The sequence below is a fragment of the Neoarius graeffei genome, chromosome 10 (assembly GCF_027579695.1).
Source record: "Neoarius graeffei isolate fNeoGra1 chromosome 10, fNeoGra1.pri, whole genome shotgun sequence".
NCBI classification, from domain to species: Eukaryota; Metazoa; Chordata; class Actinopteri; order Siluriformes; family Ariidae; genus Neoarius; species Neoarius graeffei.
The window spans coordinates 71,749,476-71,768,542 of NC_083578.1; the positions used below are offsets into that span (position 1 = coordinate 71,749,476).

General features: G+C 42.0%; 1 protein-coding gene across 3 annotated transcripts in view; it reads right to left on the reverse strand.

Moving 5' to 3' along the window:
• spats2 (spermatogenesis associated serine rich 2) overlaps nucleotides 1-19,067 on the reverse strand; it is a 104,985-nt gene that overhangs the window by 72,897 nt on the left and 13,021 nt on the right. The window contains exons 1-2 of one of the 3 annotated variants that reach the window (XM_060932198.1): nucleotides 15,507-15,560; nucleotides 14,246-14,325 (exon numbers count right to left, since the gene is read on the reverse strand). In XM_060932198.1, the coding sequence (XP_060788181.1) occupies nucleotides 14,246-14,270 (25 nt within the window). In that variant the 5' untranslated portion in view covers nucleotides 14,271-14,325; nucleotides 15,507-15,560. Of the gene's footprint in view, nucleotides 1-14,245; nucleotides 14,326-15,222; nucleotides 15,561-19,067 lie in introns of those variants that run through there. The other 2 variants (XM_060932196.1, XM_060932197.1) reach the window with 2 other exon arrangements.

The following is a 19,067-nucleotide window of genomic DNA, read 5'->3' on the forward strand; positions in this document are numbered from 1 at the left end:
TGTGACGCCTGTACTTTTAGGTCAGAGCGGTCTTTTTGCCATCTTGTTACACATTGACGTGCGCTGTTTGAACAACGTTAGCAAGGAAAAAAGGGAAGAAAAAAAAAAAAAGTACAAACATATATTTTTGTGCCCCGATGAAATTTAATGCCACCCATGTGAAAATTAATGCCACACTTCGAAATATTAGCAAAATATAAGCCTATTTAAGGCCTTAAACGCCATATACACTGAGTGCAGAATTATTAGGCAAGTGAGTATTTTGACCACAACATCGTTTTAATGCATGTTGTCCCACTGCAAGCTGTTTAGGCTTGAAAGCCTACTACCAATTAAGTATATCAGGTGCTGTGCATCTGTGTAATGAGAGGGGGTGTGGTCTAATGACATCAACACCCTATATCAGGTGTGCATAATTATTAGGCAACCTCTTTTCCTCTGGCAAAATGGGTCAGAAGAGAGATCCGACAGACTTTGAAAAGTCTAAAATTGTGAGATGTCTTGCGGACGGATGCAGCACTCTTGAAATTGCGAAGATGTTGAAACGTGATCACCGAACAATCAAGCGTTTGACTGCAAATAGTCAACAGGGTCGAAAGAGGCGTGTGGGAAAAAAAAAAAAAGGCGCAAAATAACTGCACATGATCTGCGGAAAATCAAGCGTGAAGCTAACAAGCAGCCATTAGCATCCAGTTCTGCCATATTCCAGAGTTGCAACATTCCTGGAGTGTCAAAGAGTACAAGGTGTGCAATACTGAGGGACATGGTCAAGGTAAGGAAGGCTGAAAAACGACCACCACTGAGTAAGGCACACAAGATAAAACGTCAAGACTGGGCCAAGAAATATCTTAAGACTGATTTTTCTAAGGCCAAGTTTACATTAGACCGTATCGGTCTCGTTTTCTTCGCGGATGCACTGTCCGTTTACATTAAACCGCCTGGAAACGCCGGGAAACGGGAATCCGCCAGGGTCCACGTATTCAATCTAGATCGTGTCTGGTCTGGTGCTGTGTAAACATTGAGAATATGCGGATACGCTGTGCTGAGCTCTAGCTGGCGTCGTCATTGGACAACGTCACTGTGACATCCACCTTCCTGATTCGCTGGCGTTGGTCATGTGACGCGACTGCTGAAAAACGGCGCGGACTTCCGCCTTGTATCACCTTTCATTACAGAGTATAAAAGTATGAAAATACTGCAAATACTGATGCAAATACTGCCCATTGTGTAGTTATGATTGTCTTTAGGCTTGCCATCCTTCCACTTGCAAGTGGTAAGTGATATGCACTGGGATCACACACACAGCGGCTCAGTCCCGAATCACTGCTTGTGCACTTCACTCGCGCGCTCTGTGAGCTGCGCAGGGCCGGAGTGCGCACCCTCCAGAGGGCACTCGCTGTTCAGGGCGGAGTGATTTGGAGCGCAGGATGCCTGCGGAGCCGAGCGTATCCGTGTATTGGTGTTGCTGTGTGCACGCGAATCGTTTTAAAAACGTTAATCTGATGATCCGCTGATACGGTCTAATGTAAACCCCACCTAAGGTGCTGTGGTCTGATGAGATGAGAGTGACTCTTGATGGGCCAGATGGATGGGCCTGTGGCTGGATCAGTAATGGGCACAGAGCTCCACTCCAACTCAGACGCCAGCAAAGTGGAGGTGGAGTACTGCTATGGGCTGGTATCATCAAAGACGAGCTTGTTGGACCTTTTTGAGTTGAGGATGGACTCAAACTCAACTCCCAGACCTACTGCCAGTTCCTGGAAGAAACCTTCTTCAAGCAGTGGTATAGGAAAAAAAAAAAAAAGTCAGCATCTTTCAAGAAGAACATGATTTTCATGCAGGATAACGCTCCATCTCATGCGTCCAAATACTCCACTGCGTGGCTAGCCAGTAAAGGTCTGAAAGGTGAAAAAATAATGACATGGCCCCCTTGTTCACCTGACCTAAACCCCATAGAGAACCTGTGGTCCATTATAAAACGTGAGGTCTACAAAGAGGGAAAACAGTACACCTCTCTGAACAGCGTCTGGGAGGCCGTGGTTGCTGCTGCACACAATGTTAGTCGTGAACAGATAAAGAAATTGACAGAATCTATGGATGGAAGGCTTTTGAGTGTCCTCATGAAGAAGGGTGGCTATATTGGTCACTGATTTGTTTTTGTTTTGTGTTTGAATGTCAGATATGTTTATTTGCAAATCTGGAGTTGTCATATCAGTGTACCTGGTGAAAATAAATAAGTGAAATGGCTACATATTTGGTTTTTATTAAGTTGCCTAATAATTCTGCACAGTGAAAGTTACCTGAACACATACATATTCTCCTAAAATGGCCAAAACTAAAAACGCCCCACTCTAACTTCCATACATATTCAGCTTTGATATTTATGAGTCTTTTTGGTTGATTGAGAACATAGTTGTTGTTCAATAATAAAACTAATCCTCAAAAATACAACTTGCCTAATAATTCTGCACTCAGTGTACTGTAGATCAGACTTTTTAAGGATCCGCAGACACCCTGTATAGCTGCCTCATTGAGCCATCTTCCCAGGCTTCGTATACTGACCTGAATGGAGTTTCAAGGTTTTCTGAAGAAATGGGATCAAAACTATACAGTGCACAGATGTAAAACTAATTTACTCATCTCCAAATATCTGCTTTATGCTGATCAGGAGGTTTTGGGAGATTTGGAGAACAGAGTGATGTGCAGACAAGAACCTGAGCTCAGGATTGAAACTGGGGCCCTGGAGCTATGAGGCAGGAGCACTACACCACAGTGCCGCCCCATGTAGGAATCTCTGCCATCAAGAAAAGGGGTCACTCTTCTCAAATCACAGCGCTTTCACCTGATTATGTGGATAATGAGATCGTTTAGATCTCTAATCTTCATGGCGCGGTGGTATAGTGGTTCGCACCGTCACCTCATAGCAAGAAGGTTCTGGGTTCGAGCCCAGCGGCTGATTGGGGGGGGGGTGTGTGTCTCTGTGTGGAGTTCTGCTCTAGGTATGTGCGCGCGCTCATTGCTCACTTGTGTGTTCACTGCTTCAGATGGGTTAAATGCAGAGAGAAATTTCACAGTGCTTGAGTGCGCGTGTGATAAAGTTGTTCTTCAGGTTAATCAAAGTTGGTCAATAAGTTAAAAAAAAAAAAAGTTTTGTAAAAATGTAAATGCCCTAGTTAAAAATGTAAATGACACTCAGATCAGAAATCCACCTAGATCAGTCAGGTGGTGGCTATAATTGTTATTCCATTTATAATGTATGTGTTGATTGACTGACTGATTCTGAACAGTAAAGAAGAAAAATAAATAAATTAAAAATGCAATAATCAAGAATAGTGTAGCCACAAGGCAATAACAATGATGTTCGGAAAGGATTAGGAAGTAGTAAATAACTTATCAAATCCTAACCCTCTATAATCAAACGTCACTTTCCGTTAGAGCTGGGCGATATGGCCTTAAAAAAAAAAAAAATTGATTTTTTTTTCACAAAAAAATCCGATTTTCGATTTGAATCGATTTTTTTCGCCCTACTAAAAATCAAACTATAGATGACAAAGAAATGGTTCAGACAACAAGTTTTACCTTTTTTTTGTTTTCACTTAAATTTCCCCTTTGGGGTTAAAGTGCAACCAGAAACCAAAAAGACGCCAAAAAACAAGCTTGTAGAGGAGATGGCAGACCATGCCACTGTAAACAGTGAGAACATACAGTAACTTTTAGAAAGCTTTCTCCAACATGGCCTCGTTTCAAACTGGCACTGACACAATGCACCCTCAAACTTAAAAAAAAAAAAAAAAGCCTCCTGGGAGGGCCGTATTGTGAAATGCCGTGACCTCAGTATTCAAGGCCGAGGTCACGGTATTTCACCATATGGACCGACCTTAAGCTGGTAAATAATATTTTTTTCTTTACCAAATTCTAACAGAAAATGAGAGCGCCCGAAAGGGAAAACCAAGCCGAGCCGCCATTTTGAATCCTCATTCACGGCTGTAATGCAAATTGCTTTCTCCTCAGTATACAAGTGCACTTCCATGGCAGGGGGGAAGAAAAAACAAACAAACAAAAAAAAAAAACAACTACATTTTGCCGCCTATGTAGTCCCCCATTTATACAAATAGGAGTCATTAAGGATTCAGCCATGTTTTTGCTGTGTTAGCAAGTTAGAGGTTTTTAGCTTTCTCCTGAAATGTTCTCCTTTATTTCTTCTTCCTCAGGGTAGTAAAACTCGCTTTCGCTGTGAACACTGTCGTTATCGCTATCCATGCTGTAAAATTAATGCTATTCTCCTGAGAAATGCTGGCAAAAATTTATAAAAGATTTTTGATAATCTTATAAATAAATCTTGTTAAAAAAAATAAAATGTTTGTTGTTGTGAACGAGCGAGTCACCAGAGGTCCGTAACTGGAGTCTGTAACCGGAGTCCGTACTGTAGGATACGGACCCGCTCGCCAGCCAATCAGAGCACAGGATTTAGACCGCGAAAAAAAATTAAAATAAATAATAAAATTGTGTCCTTTTCGATAAAACTGACAAAATAGGAAAAACATCCTGACTTTTCCACCGTATGTATGGGCACCATGTCTTTTGCAATAAACATCGCGATAGCATCTGTGATTGCCTTCCACCGCGCCCCATTCTGATCATCAGGCACACAGTTCGAAAATGTGTCCGGGACAGTTGCTTGCTTTAGTGTGGATGGTGTGCTAGTGCTGCGGCTGTTTTCATTCCGCTGGGAGCAGCACTTCTCCCGCTCTGCTGCATGCTTCTGTTTAAGGTGTTGGAATAAATTCGTCGTGCTGCTTCCTTTGGAAGCAACCGTTTTCAAACACACCTTACAATGAGGATTTGTTTGGTCTGCGTACGATGCCGCAAAACCGAACCAATTCCACATCACGGAGGAAGTTACTCCTTCCTTTCTTGGGCACAAGTTGCGGCTTTCCCCCCAGTCGCTGCCATGTTGTGTGTGTCTATGGCAAGCGTGCGGGAGGAGGGCGATAGTGTCAGTGCCCGATCCGTCCCTGCTGCCCGATCCATTCTGCACATGCGCAGAAGGGAGCGTCAGTGGCGGAGGTTAAAACTGAGAGAAAACCGATTTTCATTAAAAAAAAAAATCGTCCTTAACTGTAAATTCGAATTAATCGATAAAATCGATTTATCGCCCAGCTCTACTTTCCGCCATAGTGAAAATATATATAAAAGAAAACAAAAGCAACAAACAAAAAAGAAAAACATACCAACATACCAACATGGTATAATCTAGACCAAATCAAATATACAGATACTCATGTTATACATATATACAGTACACACACTTTTTTATTTATTTTTATATATATATATATATATATATATATATATATATATATATATATATATATACATACACACACATATATATATATAAATAAAGTATGTGTGTGTGTGTATGTGTATATATATATATATATATATATATATATATATATATATATATATATATATATATATATATATATATATAAATAAATAAGCTGAGCTGGAAAAATACTGGAAAGACATATGGGAAAGAAAGGCATCACACAACACCGATGCCCAATGGTTAGTGGACCTAAGAGCTGACCACAGCAACCTCCCAGAACAAGAACCAGTAACCATCTCAATGGCAGACGTCCAAGAAAGAGTGTCAAAGATGAAGAGCTGGACAGCACCAGGCCCCGATATGATCCATACGTACTGGCTGAAGAAGCTAACTGCACTCCATGAATGCCTAGCAGCACAGATGAACCAGCTGCTGAGGGATGGGACCCACCCAGAATGGCTAACCCAAGGCAGGACAGTCCTAATCATGAAGGACCCCCAGAAGGGACCCATCCCATCCAACTACCGGCCAATTACCTGTCTCTGCACAACATGGAAGGCCCTGTCAGGCATCATTGCGGCAAAAATGAGTAAGCATGTGGCTCAATACATGAGCGAGGCACAGAAAGGAATTGGCAGTAACACCAGAGGAGCCAAGCACCAGCTACTGGCTGATAGAACAGTCGCCCGAGACTGTAAGAAGAGACAGACCAACCTGTGCACTGCCTGGATTGACTACAAGAAAGCCTACGACTCAATGCCACACACATGGATACTGGAATGTCTGGAACTGTATAAGATCAACAGGAACCTAAGGACCTTCATACAGAACTCAATGGAAATGTGGAAGACAACCCTAGAGGCCAACTCAAAACCCATTGCCCAAGTCAACATCAAGTGCGGCATATACCAAGGAGATGCGCTATCACCACTGCTGTTCTGCATAGGCCTGAACCCCCTCAGTCAGATCATCACGAAGAGCGGCTACGGGTACCGATTCCGTAGTGGGGCAACAATCAGCCACCTGCTCTACATGGATGACATCAAGCTGTATGCCAGGAATGAGCGAGAAATAGACTCGCTGATCCACACCACCCGGATCTACAGCGATGACATAGGGATGTCATTCGGATTGGACAAGTGTGGCCGGATGGTCTCAAAGAGAGGCAAGATGATCCGGACTGAAGGGATTGACCTACCAGAGGGCAACATAGGTGATATCCAAGACAGCTACAAGTACCTTGGCATCCCACAGGCTAATGGAAACCATGAAGAGGCCACAAGGAAGTCAACCACAGCCAAATACCTCCAGAGAGTAAGGCAGGTCCTGAAAAGTCAGCTGAATGGTAAAAACAAGGTCCGAGCCATCAACATGTACGCACTACCAGTCATCAGATACCCCGCTGGTATCATAAACTGGCCAAAGGAGGAGATAGAAGCCACAGATATCAAGACTAGAAAGCTCCTCACCATGCATGGAGGGTTCCACCCCAAGTCCAGCACCCTGAGACTATACACTAAGCGGAAAGAGGGAGGCCGAGGGCTAGTGAGCGTCAAGACCACGGTCCAGGATGAAACATCGAAAATCCGAGAATACATCAGAAAGATGGCCCCAAAGGATGAACTGCTAAGTGAATGTCTCAGGCAGCAGAACCCTGATGAGAGTGCAGAGGAGGAGGAGGAACAGACAACCTGGAGAGACAAACCCCTGCATGGCATGTACCACCGTCAGATAGAGGAAGTGGCTGATATCAAGAAATCCTACCAGTGGCTGGATAATGCAGGACTGACAGACAGCACAGAGGCACTAATCATGGCAGCACAAGAACAGGCCATAAGCACAAGAGCCATAGAGGCCAGGATCTACCAGAGTAGATCAGACCCAAGATGCAGACTGTGCAAAGAAGCCCCTGAAACAGTCCAGCACATAGTAGCAGGGTGTAAGATGCTAGCTGGATCAGCGTACATGGAGAGGCACAACCAAGTGGCTGGGATAGTATACAGGAACATCTGCAACCAGTATGGAATAGAAATACCCAAGTCCCAATGGGCCATACCACAGAAGGTGGCTGAGAACAACAGGGCCAAGATTCTGTGGGATTTCAGCTTCCAGACTGACAAACAGATCCTGGCTAACCAACCGGACATAGTGGTGGTGGACAAAGAGCAGAAGAGGGTGGTGGTGATAGATGTGGCGATCCCAGCTGACGCCAACATCAGGAAGAAGGAACATGAGAAACTTGAGAAGTATCAAGGGTTGAAAGAGCAGCTGGAACGGATGTGGAAGGTCAAGGGTTGCGTGGTCCCCGTGGTAGTGGGGGCACTTGGGGCAGTAACCCCCAAACTGGGAGAGTGGCTCCAGCAAATCCCAGGAACAACATCTGAAGCCTCAGTCCAGAAGAGCGCAGTCCTAGGAACATCGAAGATACTGCGCAGAACCCTCAAACTCCCAGGCTTCTGGTAGAGGACCCGAGCTTGAGGATGACATGGATACCACCCCCCCGCCGGGGGTGAGAAGGAGATTTATATACACACACACATACGTACACAGACACCCATATCATAATTATGCGCGCGCGCACACAAAATACTCATGATATAAATATATATCCGTACGTACCCATACACAAATATATATACACTTATTATCAATAGAATGTTATTGTAATTCCTCCTCCCTATACCTCAAAGATCTGTTCCTTATACCTTTTTTTGAACTGGTTTATAGTTGTAAATTTCACGAGCTCCACATTCAAACTGTTCCATAGCTTTACTCCACAAATAGAGATACTGAACATTTTTAACATTCTCCTAGCACTGCGAGTTTTAAATTTCAATTTCTGTCGCTCTATATATACACACAGCTAATTAATACATTTCTACTTTTTTCAATATTAATTTCAATTGTTAAACATTCTAATAAATTATCACCGTTGTCATGCCATCTATTAGCTTATAATTCAAATTACAGTTCACATACACCGCCACTCCTCCTCCACCTTTATTTTTCCTGTTTATATAATTAAATTCATATCCAGCCAGTTCAAAATCCACTCCTTTCTCCAGGTCAATCCAGGTCTCCGATATGGCAATTATGCTGAATGGATGAGTAAACTGACTTAAGTATTTCTTGATGTGTTTGAAGTTAGCGTACATGCTTCTGCTACTGAAGTGTATTACTGATAATTTTCCCACAGCCTTAGTGGACTGATTGTACTGTTCCTCTGTGTAATAGTGGCAATTGTCATTAATGGCTGAGAAAAAAAAAATTGTCCGGATCTGTCTCATTTTCTAGATCCAATAGTTTATGGTCAGTAAATTCATGTGGTTTCAGTTCCAGGTTTTCATAAAAACAACAAGCATTTGCGTTAGCCGAGTAGTGTTCCGAATAATGGATGAAAGATTTATTTCGGTGTGTGTCATGGTTGAGTTTGGTGTAGCGTCACGTCGGTATTGATTACCTTACAGTCCCGAAAGCCATCACTGGTATTTGTCCAAGTCCTCAATATTTCGTACAGAGATCCCTACCCCAAATTTTGAATTTCAGTTTTCTTGAAAACATTTTTCAGTATTTTGGAATGACTTTCAGTAACATTAATTTATGCGCATTTCCATTATAAAGAGGTATCTATACCAATATGCTTAGCATTTAAAATTATTAAAAAGAACTGTTTTGTGTGAATTGAATAAACAAAACGCGAGCAGCCATCTCAACTGAATTTCCACTCAATAAATTTCTAGAGCATACAATATATCACATTTTTATAAATACAATAGTGTTCCCTGTTTGCAGACATTACGGTTGACTACCAATCATTGGTATTGAATGTAACTCCTCAAAAGTATTATATTATATTGCCTGGCAAAATGTTCTACCTGTTAACGGAGTCTAATAAAATTAAAAAAAAAAAAAAATTCTTATTTCATACCAAAGAGAGTCCGACATTGTTATCTTAATGTCCCAATATATAAATACTTCAGCATAATGCTTCAGAAGAGACATTGAATAAAATGACATTTATAATTGTATTTAAAACAGTGGAATGATCAATTTTTTGCCACAATCCCAGCACTAATCATAAAATTCTGTTTTTGATCATACTACATGTACATTTGCACTTGCAACACTGAAAAGACTTTGAATTAAAGAAGTGCAGCCAGTGTTTGATATTTCAGTGAATAAAAATCAGACATGTAAAAAGAAACTGAATAAGTTTAACTCACATTTCATGGCACTAATTGGCAAGTTCAACTCCAAGCACAGGTCAACCATCACCGCTTCAGCACGTGTCACGTTCCGTGTCTTTTCATCCACAGATTTCGTAAAAAAATTGCTGGATACCCCCAGATTTACTTTCCGCCTGACTCGCCATTTCAGCATACTCCATATGTTTTTTTTGTAGTTGACATGCCGCATGCAGTCATCGCGACCACCATGAGTGATGTTAATGTCAGTTCTACACAGTTTGCAGTGCGCGTATCCATTGCCCTTTTGACTGGGTGTAATGCACGGCCATTCTACCGTATCGAAAATAGCGCAAACGAATGTGCGGAATCTGCGCATGTCACACACAGCATGTGCGGTTGTCATAAAAATAAATAGCCGTGAATCGCGCATGGATTGAAAAAGTCGCTTGGACATTTAAAAACAACTCACTGGAATTTTTTAAGACTTTATAATAATTCCGTACAGAATAACACTGTTTGCCGTAACATCGTATTTACGTAACTTTTCCGTACAAAATACGGCCAATCCGTACTAGTAGGCATCTCTGTTCGTATGACCAGAACTCTCGCCTCCTCCGGTGTACCGTTCAGCTTGATGAATACTTTGCAGTTGGTGATCCATGTAGACTGAATTTTATTTTCCTTCTTCAGATGACGTGCTTTTCTGGCGATGTCAGCATTGCGTTTTGTCAGGTGCTCGTTGATGTAGACGTTTGTCCCTTTCCGTTTCCTTCCTTGTTTCAGCAATGCAGCTTTGTGTTTTCGACTGACGATCCTCATTATGATGGCGGTGTTCTCCTTGTCTCTCCTGGGTAGAATGTGGCAGGCCTCGAAGTTGCTGCGATCGATATCGAGTCCCTTTGAGTGTAGGAATGCCGACACTTGTTGCTCCACAGAGTTGCTGCCTAGTTCGTCAGATTCTCCTTCCCTTGTCACCGCCTTTGCATATGACCTGGGTTTAACCTGAATCCCAGTGACGATGATGTCGTTCATCCTGGCGTACTGTTCTAGTTTGGCAACTCTGCTTTCCAGGTGGGCGAGACGCCGGTCCTTCTCGGCGTTCTGCAGCCTTAGCGACTTCACTTCCGTCACCAGGTCCATGATGGTTTTCTGTTGTTTAATAAGAGAAACTTCCTCCGCCAGAAAGTCGAGTGACTTTTTAATGTCCTCGCCTTCCTCGGCTGAAAAGTTCCTTTTTGGAGGCATAATTCACCAATAAAGCCATCCAATTAGTTGAAATGTTTAGAAAGTCGTTACCTCGCCTCACTGCCTTTCTGAAGTTTCCCGCCAGAGGAAGCGACGTGACTCTGACGTGTCAGTGCGAATAATCCAATTCAGTTCTGAAGTGTTTATCAGATCATGTGCTGAATGAAATTAGGTTGAATTCCTCCAATAAGACAACATTGCTAATACAGGGCTGGACAAATCATGGATTTATTAGCTAGTCTACCAAGCACAAAATCCTTACCAGTCACATGTTTGGGTCAACTACAAAGGAGCAGCAAATCTAATGCAAATGTGCAGCAAGTCAACCAAGTGCATTAACATAGACTCGGGGACAGCATACAGACTAACCCCCTTCTAACATCATTTCTAATGAGGACATCGAGTTTGCGCCCTCAATGCAAAGTCAGCAAGTTGTTAAGCAGTGTTTCGGGTGTCACATCCCATATAAAAATATATTATTTGAGCATGTCTCTCTCGATTTGTTAAATGCAAGGTGGTTGCATGTGCTAGCAAGAGAGTTAGACGATGGCTAAACATACTGGACTTTAATTTGCTTGGTTTCCTCTGCAATTGTGTTCCCGATTCTCAAAAGATTTTAACTTGCCGAGGCCTCTTGACTTCCTGTTCGCGATCACGATTGACTAAAACTGGTAGCTTCTCTTTGCCAACATATAAAGGGTCTGTCTGACAGCACTCATTGGATTGACCAACGCAGAGTACAACGGGAAAGTCCAAGGAGCTCAGTGCAGATCTGAGAAAGGGCTACAGATTTACACAACTCAGGAATGTCTCTCGGAGGTGTTTCTAAATAACTGAAAATTCCAAAATCATCAGTTCAAACTACTGTATGCAAGTCCAAGTTATTGGGAGGTGGAGCCACTTTGCTGGAAGAACACCAGACTGTCACCCTCAGCTGAGAGGAAATTGGTTCAGATGGTCAGGAACAACCCAGGAAGCACCAAGGCACAGGCCTGCCATGAACTAGAAGCTGCTGGAACACTGTCCTACCGCCAAGAGAATTTTACATCACCAATTTACATCATCTTGGATGGCACTAAAAAGGCTGCCATCCAAGAAAGAAGCCCCTGCTCCAAAATAGACAAGTTTGTAGCTGACCACATGGACAAAGAAGGAAACTTTTATGGTCAGATGACACAATAACGGAGTTGTTTGGCCACAATGACCCAGGGGTACAAAGGAACACTACCAGATGTTGGTGGTGGTAGCATCATGCTCTGGGACTGTTTTGCTGCCAATAGAACCAGTAGTGGATGGCATGCACAACTGGGTGTTCCAATAGGACAACGGCCCCAAATACACATCAAAGCTGGTTATGGACTGGATAAAGCAAGCTAACATTTAGCTTAAAACAATTCCTATCGAAAATATGTGAACTGTGCTTAAAGTGCATATTCTGGACCAATTTAGGTTGTTTTTTTAAATATGAAAGTACATCCCTTTACACACTCATCCAGAAGGGTAATTTTGCACAAGGCCATCTGTCTACAGCAGAAAAAAATAAAACAACAAAAACATGTCTGGAAAAATCCCAAGGGAGTCTGGAGCCAGATTCGTGACGTTACCTGCAGAAGCGCCAGCAGGCTGCGCGAGCTTGCACGGTTTCAGTGCACAGCCTGTGTAGACCAAGCGCTCCCATTTCTCTCTCATTGTCCGGTCTTTTGGAAAACGATGAGCACTAATCCCATCATGATTGGAGTTGCTACACCCTCCTACGATACATCTGTTAACCATTTTAATAATTACACGATAACGTTGAAGAAATTTGCAGAAAACCACCAGGTCGTTTTCTCATAAACAAACCAGCGCTGACGTAGGATTCAAAGGGAGGTGACGTCACGAAAATCAACGTTTGCCGAGAAATCCAAATGCCAAGTTTTTTTTTTTTCAGAGCCGGACCAATTCGCCTCAAATGGCTTGATTTCAACTGAATTTTTCTGGTATTGCGCAAGGTAAAAAAAAAAAAAAAGGGGCACAAAATGCAAAATGTGACAGATATTTGACCAAAGTTTAATATAAAATAGGAGAATTACATTGATCTTGCTCCTGAATTTACCCGTGATATGCACTTTAAAAATCAGGTCCATGCCAGGAAACACAAATTTAACTGAACTAAAATCTGCCAAGAACATGGTCCAATACCCAACCGGAATTCAAGTTTGTTAATGGCTACCAAAAGCATCTGTTAAAAGTCAAACCTGCTTAGGGACATTTAACCAAATATTAGGTGACATGATATTCATGTCCATGACAACATTCATGGACCTGCATGTAAACTTCTGACTGCAACTGTATATACTAAATATTTGCATCAGTCAATGAGAGAGGAGTTCTGTTTTCTGTTCATCTTTGAACAAAAAACAGGCTAGGGATTCTTCTACCTCTGTATGAATTCAGAGCACACGTTCCTACCCCTGGTTCTGGAGTTGTCCTGCATATATTCGTGTTTTCACCGTTTCAACTAAGTCAACTAATTAACAGCCCATCCTGTGTTGAAAGAGGTGCACTGGAACAGGAAAAACACTACACTGTGCAGGGCAGGGGAGTACTTCAAAACCCAGTCTGGTGTGGGCCATAGTTTAAATTGTGATTAATGCTTAAGCCATCCTAGTAAAGTACTGGAAGACCAAGTTGAACGCTTTAAATCATGGAGAAAAGAATAAAAGCGGAATTACTACCCTCTGAGCATTCGGTTTACAGTCCATATGTGCTGCTTGGTTTTATTACCACCATCAATTCATTGCATGCATTTCCAGTTTAACTAACATGCTTGGTCAGTGTCGTAAAGTACGGATTCTATGGTAGCCCAGTGCAGATTTCAGCATTTTCTGCATGGACTGGAAAACGGTTTGTTCGCAAAGCACATTTTGCCAAAATCAGAAAATTCGACTTACTACACATTGTTAGGTTGAAAACTTTGAGTTAAACGTGTACAGAATTAACCAAGTAAAGGGCTGATCTTGACGCAACGTCCCAGCTCCAACTTCTACCGACCTACTACCACTAATGACTGAAGGAGTGCGAGAGAAATATAGCCGGTAATTAAACGGAGGTGAGAGATGAACTTTATCATTTCTGTGGAAACGATTAGTGGAACACGTATCAAGGCAGTCAGGGCCATGTGATAATACATTGTGCTGACATGCAAGAGTCAACATGTCAAAGTTGTTTGTACAGAGAGAAAACTGTGGATGCCCTTGGACATCACAGACAAAGAGAGACGTGCCTCAGATTAACTCGAGTCGCACAACCTAGTTCCCTCCTGCCCCAAGGTTATTAATGGCCCAATTATTAGTGTCTGATGTACAGTATGCATACACTGTACTACAGGAAAAGGACAGAGATATAGCTTAGTTAGGAGGGGTTTGTGGATAGTGTACACAAAAACCAAACACAGTGGAAACGTACTGCGCAGAATGATACTGGTTACACGACTTACCCTTGTGACTGTTCTTCTTCGCCATAATCCACTTCTCCAACAGCTCGAGTGGACTTCAGTCTTTAGACTCGTCTGTTATTCTGTTAAACACAAAAGGAGGTCAGCATGTTGAATGTAATGTAATACTCAGCACACAGATACTAGGAACGTGCAGTTTTTTTTCTTTCTATACTTATTTGGGGGATTTGTTCCTTTTTCGAAACAAAAGGTTTTTTTTTTTTTTTTACTCTTAGTATATTCTAGTACTGTTGAGCACACGTGCGCACATACTCTCCCTCTGCTCTTCCCAGATTTCCTTTTCTCCCTCTCTTCCTCTCACCCCTTCTGCAAATGCTTGCGTGTCAAAAAGAGGCCTCTGTCAGCGCAGGGTCACGCAAGGACGCCGACGCCAAACTTCCACATCCACACTTGGACGTGGTAATTTCCTAAACGCTTACACTCACTCCATCTTGCTCTCATCGCTCACTTCCAAAAATGCTGCTGGAAGAATCTGGAAAAGGAATAAACAGCCTTCCTCCTGTTTCCTTATTCCAAGGAGTATTTTATGTCCACGGCATATAAAAGAAGCCATTGAGCCGGTCTGTGCTTTTTAAATTACTTCTGCAGATAAATATACAAGTCAGTTTATGGAAAATCCTGCAACCGGGTTTTAGAAACTGGGACGTTTCAGCATAGACTTGTGTGTATGCCTAACTAGCAAAGTATGCCCACAAGGCTCCCTTTCCCTTGCTCAAAACGACCATGATGCAAATCCAATTCGGTTGAATTACTGTCTGTCTGGCACACAGCTCAATATTGTACAAGGAGACGTTCTGCTCATCGCTACCTTTGGTTTCTTTAGGTAAATGGACATGAAGCAAACAGCAATGTTGTAAAATACAATTTTTTTAAAGAAAGAAGAGGAAAAGGCAATTAAATCAAGGTCGTTTAATTTCCAGACATCCACTAATAAGTGAAAATCAAGAGCTTAACTGTACCTCACGATATCAGGAATTGAGGATCACTGCAAAACTGCCAATTCCCTTCCCGTCCCAACTTTACTTGTATACAAGTCAAAAGCAGTCACTGTGTCCTTTTTAGCTTTACTGCTCTGTGCTGAAATCCAGAAGCTCTCCCGAGTGTGCGTTTTCCCACGTCAACGACTCCCTAAGCAAACAAATAGCAACCAGAAACAAGGTATCTGCCTCTTATGATTCAACCACGACTGGGCTTAACTTTCCTTTCCTCCTCAGTGATGGAAAAAGAAACTTAAAACACACACCCCTCCCGAGTCCCAGCTCTGCGTGCCAGAGTGCTCCGTGCAGCGTGCCACCAGTGTGAAGACAAGACCACACCTATATGCACGTCATACACCTGAACGAGTGACGTCAGAAACAGAGATTATATTTAACCAAACCGGCTGTTTAACAAGGAGGAGGAACACATAAATCAAATCCTTGTTGCATACTCAAAATAGTCAACACCAAATTAGACATGCACAGCACCCTACCTTGATAAAATAGAGCTGTTTAAATTGCAGTAGGAAACAAACTGAGCAAGCGATAAAAGGTGAGCAGCGGGGAGAAAATATGTTGGAAAACTGGCCACTGTAATGTGAAGGAAGAGTGGCAGATTGGAGGAATGCAGTCCTGGACCGCTGTGGGGAAACAAACACGCACAAAATGACGTAGCAGATCTGTGCACACCTGTGACATACAAGACTGTGTATGGCGGTTACCATCTATACCAGGGGTGGGCAATTATTTTTTCCATGGGGCCACATGAGAAACAGAAAATTTTGTGGAGGGCCGGACCAAAAGGCTGAACTAAATTCTGCATAATATTAATTGTATTTCTTTTTTTTTTTTTTAAAGATATTTTTTTGGGCTTTTTGCACCTTTATTGGATAGGACAGTGTAGAGACAGGAAATGAGCGGGAGAGAGAGAGAGACGGGAAGGGATCGGGAAATGACCTCGGGCCGGAATCGAACCCGGGTCGCCCGCATTCATGGTATGGCGCCTTAACCACCTGAGCCACGACGCCCCCTTAATTGTATTTCTTTATATAAAGCAATAAATAACATTGTTTTTACAAGCTGCTAAGACTGGTAAGAGTATGGAAAAAACGAGGTTGCCTTACGAAAAATATGTAATTTATTCAATCAAATTTCCCAAAACAATGGTTAACAAAATGTGAACGTTTGTACCATTTTTTTTCAGTTACATTCACCCCAAAACACAATAAAGACATCACAATATTGTCTTTCTACTCCAAATATCAAACAAGATACATCATATTATAATAATGATGCCCACATTTGTAGTCTAATCACCTCATTTGGTGTTTTTCAGTTTTTCGGATCTGCTCTCCGCAAACTAAACACACGGCTTTATCTCTGACTTCAGTAAATAAATACTTAGCAGTCCATGTTTTGTTGAAAGCCCTGCATTCGGCATCTACCTTTCTTCTTTTTGCGGACATTTTGGGGGCTAAAGTCTTCTTGTGACCTGCTCGCAACAACGTCGATTCGGTGTAGGAATCGGATCTATAGATCGGCTCGGGCGCCTGCTGGTGACGTCACACTGTGTGACTGACTGGACCGTTTGAAGGATGACGTACAAGTTTGTGGTTGGTCTGGACAAATTACGGAAGTAGTTATCGCGGGATTAGGTTTCGTGGGATTTCGTGTCATGTTCATGTCGCGCACAGTGTTTTTGTTGAACACAACTTCAAAATAAAAGCAATGCACATTCAGAAAAGAAAAAAAAAAAAAGAAGAAACCGGTTGTACGAATCACTATTCAGTCCATGCATGAGGTAAAATTAGAAAATACGTTTACTTTGTAATTTCTAATTAACCTTACGCGGGCCGGTCAGAATGAACCAAAGGGCCGGATGCGGCCTGCGGGCCGGAAAATGCCCAGGTCTGATCTATACTTATCTTCGGATAGAGATAGCGTCTAGTAAGAGAGACATGCCTCGGGGATAAATGTAATAAGACTTATAAACTGATTTGGTTAACCGTTATTAGACAGATAAATAAAAAATAAAAAATCTGTCAAGTTGACACTGCAGTACAATTTTCCTCCTGTCATTATTAGTGGAACTTTAATCATATTTGGGTGCCAACTGATGTCCACCCAGAAAAGCAGAAATATTAACGACTGATTAAATAATTAGGCATGGCAACGTTCTTCTGCCGACAGCAACCCGCAAGTCATTTGTGAGTGGGAGTCTTGATATGAGGTCATGTCTCACTGAGAAGTCATTTTAAAATTCACTCTCAGCTTTCGGACACCGTTTCTCTCTTTCCCTCTCTATTATTAAAGGGACTTATGCTACATATTGCCGGAAACGCTTTATCTCACTTTTGCCCTGTGAGCTTTATATCTGATTGTCTGTACACACCCAGTGATAAAAGAAAAACAACAAAAAGTCACGAATAGAGATTCCCTTTCAACACTACAATTTAGTCCAGATTTGGCTCTCAAATTTCAGGAAAAAAAAAAAAAAACAACAGTGCTGGACAAAGCATATCAGTCCCCCCAGGATTCCACGGGCCTTTTTTGTGATTGTTGCGGGCTAAAATGTCTGATGTTGCAGGGGGTTTTCCAAAAAATTGTGATGAAAGTTGCGGTGTTTTTTAGGTTTTTGTTGCGATTACATTGTGGGAGGAAGTGAAAGTTGCGAGAAATTGTTGCGATTTTCTCTTTTTGTGATTAAAATTGAGTGATATGTTAAATATTAAGTTATTACTGAAAAACTATTGATTAAAAAAAACAGACACTGAGAAATGGTCCTATAAACATCTTTACCAATATAAAAGATTACCAGGACTACAAAAGTGCAGAAAAATAGGCTTTACTTATCCAAATGCACCTGTTGGTTCCAAAGTTAAAGTGCAGAGAACCTCACAGCACAACATGAAGTTACCTTAAAATATAATATAAATGCCTCAGCTTTCATGTAAGAAAAAAAACTATTAATACTAGTACTGTGTGCAGGCAGTCTCTCCTGAAGACTAAATTAAACAATAATTATAAACTAATAAAATAAATGGCTCAGGCTTCACAGAAGAAAAAACAATTTGAACAGAATCTCACAGTATGATGCTGAAGCTGCCTAAACAATGGAAAATAAAATACCATTTTGGCAAAAATGTTGGCATCCATTAATTTCTTGTATTAAATAAAAAAAATAAAGTACACACAATCCTTCACTGTAAACATACACTTTCAGTAACAGAATTTAAGCCTACATAAAGCCTAGGTCACAACCGGACGTACGATTTTTTGGCCGTGCGATTTTTGGCGTTTCCCAAATCGCTGCGGGTTTTTTTTGTTCATGGAGAAAGACGCACGTTGGCTGCAAGTTTGTCTTGCAACCTGAAAAAAAAAAAAAACGTAAGCGCCTGTAGAGTTTGTTTGACATGACAAAGAACCTCTGCGGCTGGTCTGCAGCCAGTCTACAGCTCAAAAATCAGCACGTCACACGTGCGCCCTCCATGCGTTTCTTGCGTTTTTTGCACGTAGACCGGCCGTAGGAGCACGTACGGTCGGTTGTGACAGGCATAAACACTGACTTGCACATCATGCAATATTGCCAGATACTGCTGACGTTTTCCAGCCCAAAATATGTTCAAAACCTGCCAAAATGCACTTAAAACCGCCCAATCTGGCAACACTGCGCACATGCTGCTTCTCTTGAACGTATACACGGAACTAAGGCGGAAGGTAGTTTGTCGACGTCACCTCAAGACGATGCCAACGATTGGTCAAATTTGCGGGAAAGTTGCGGTGATTGGATATAATTGCAACACCACCCTGAATTCACGGGGATTGGT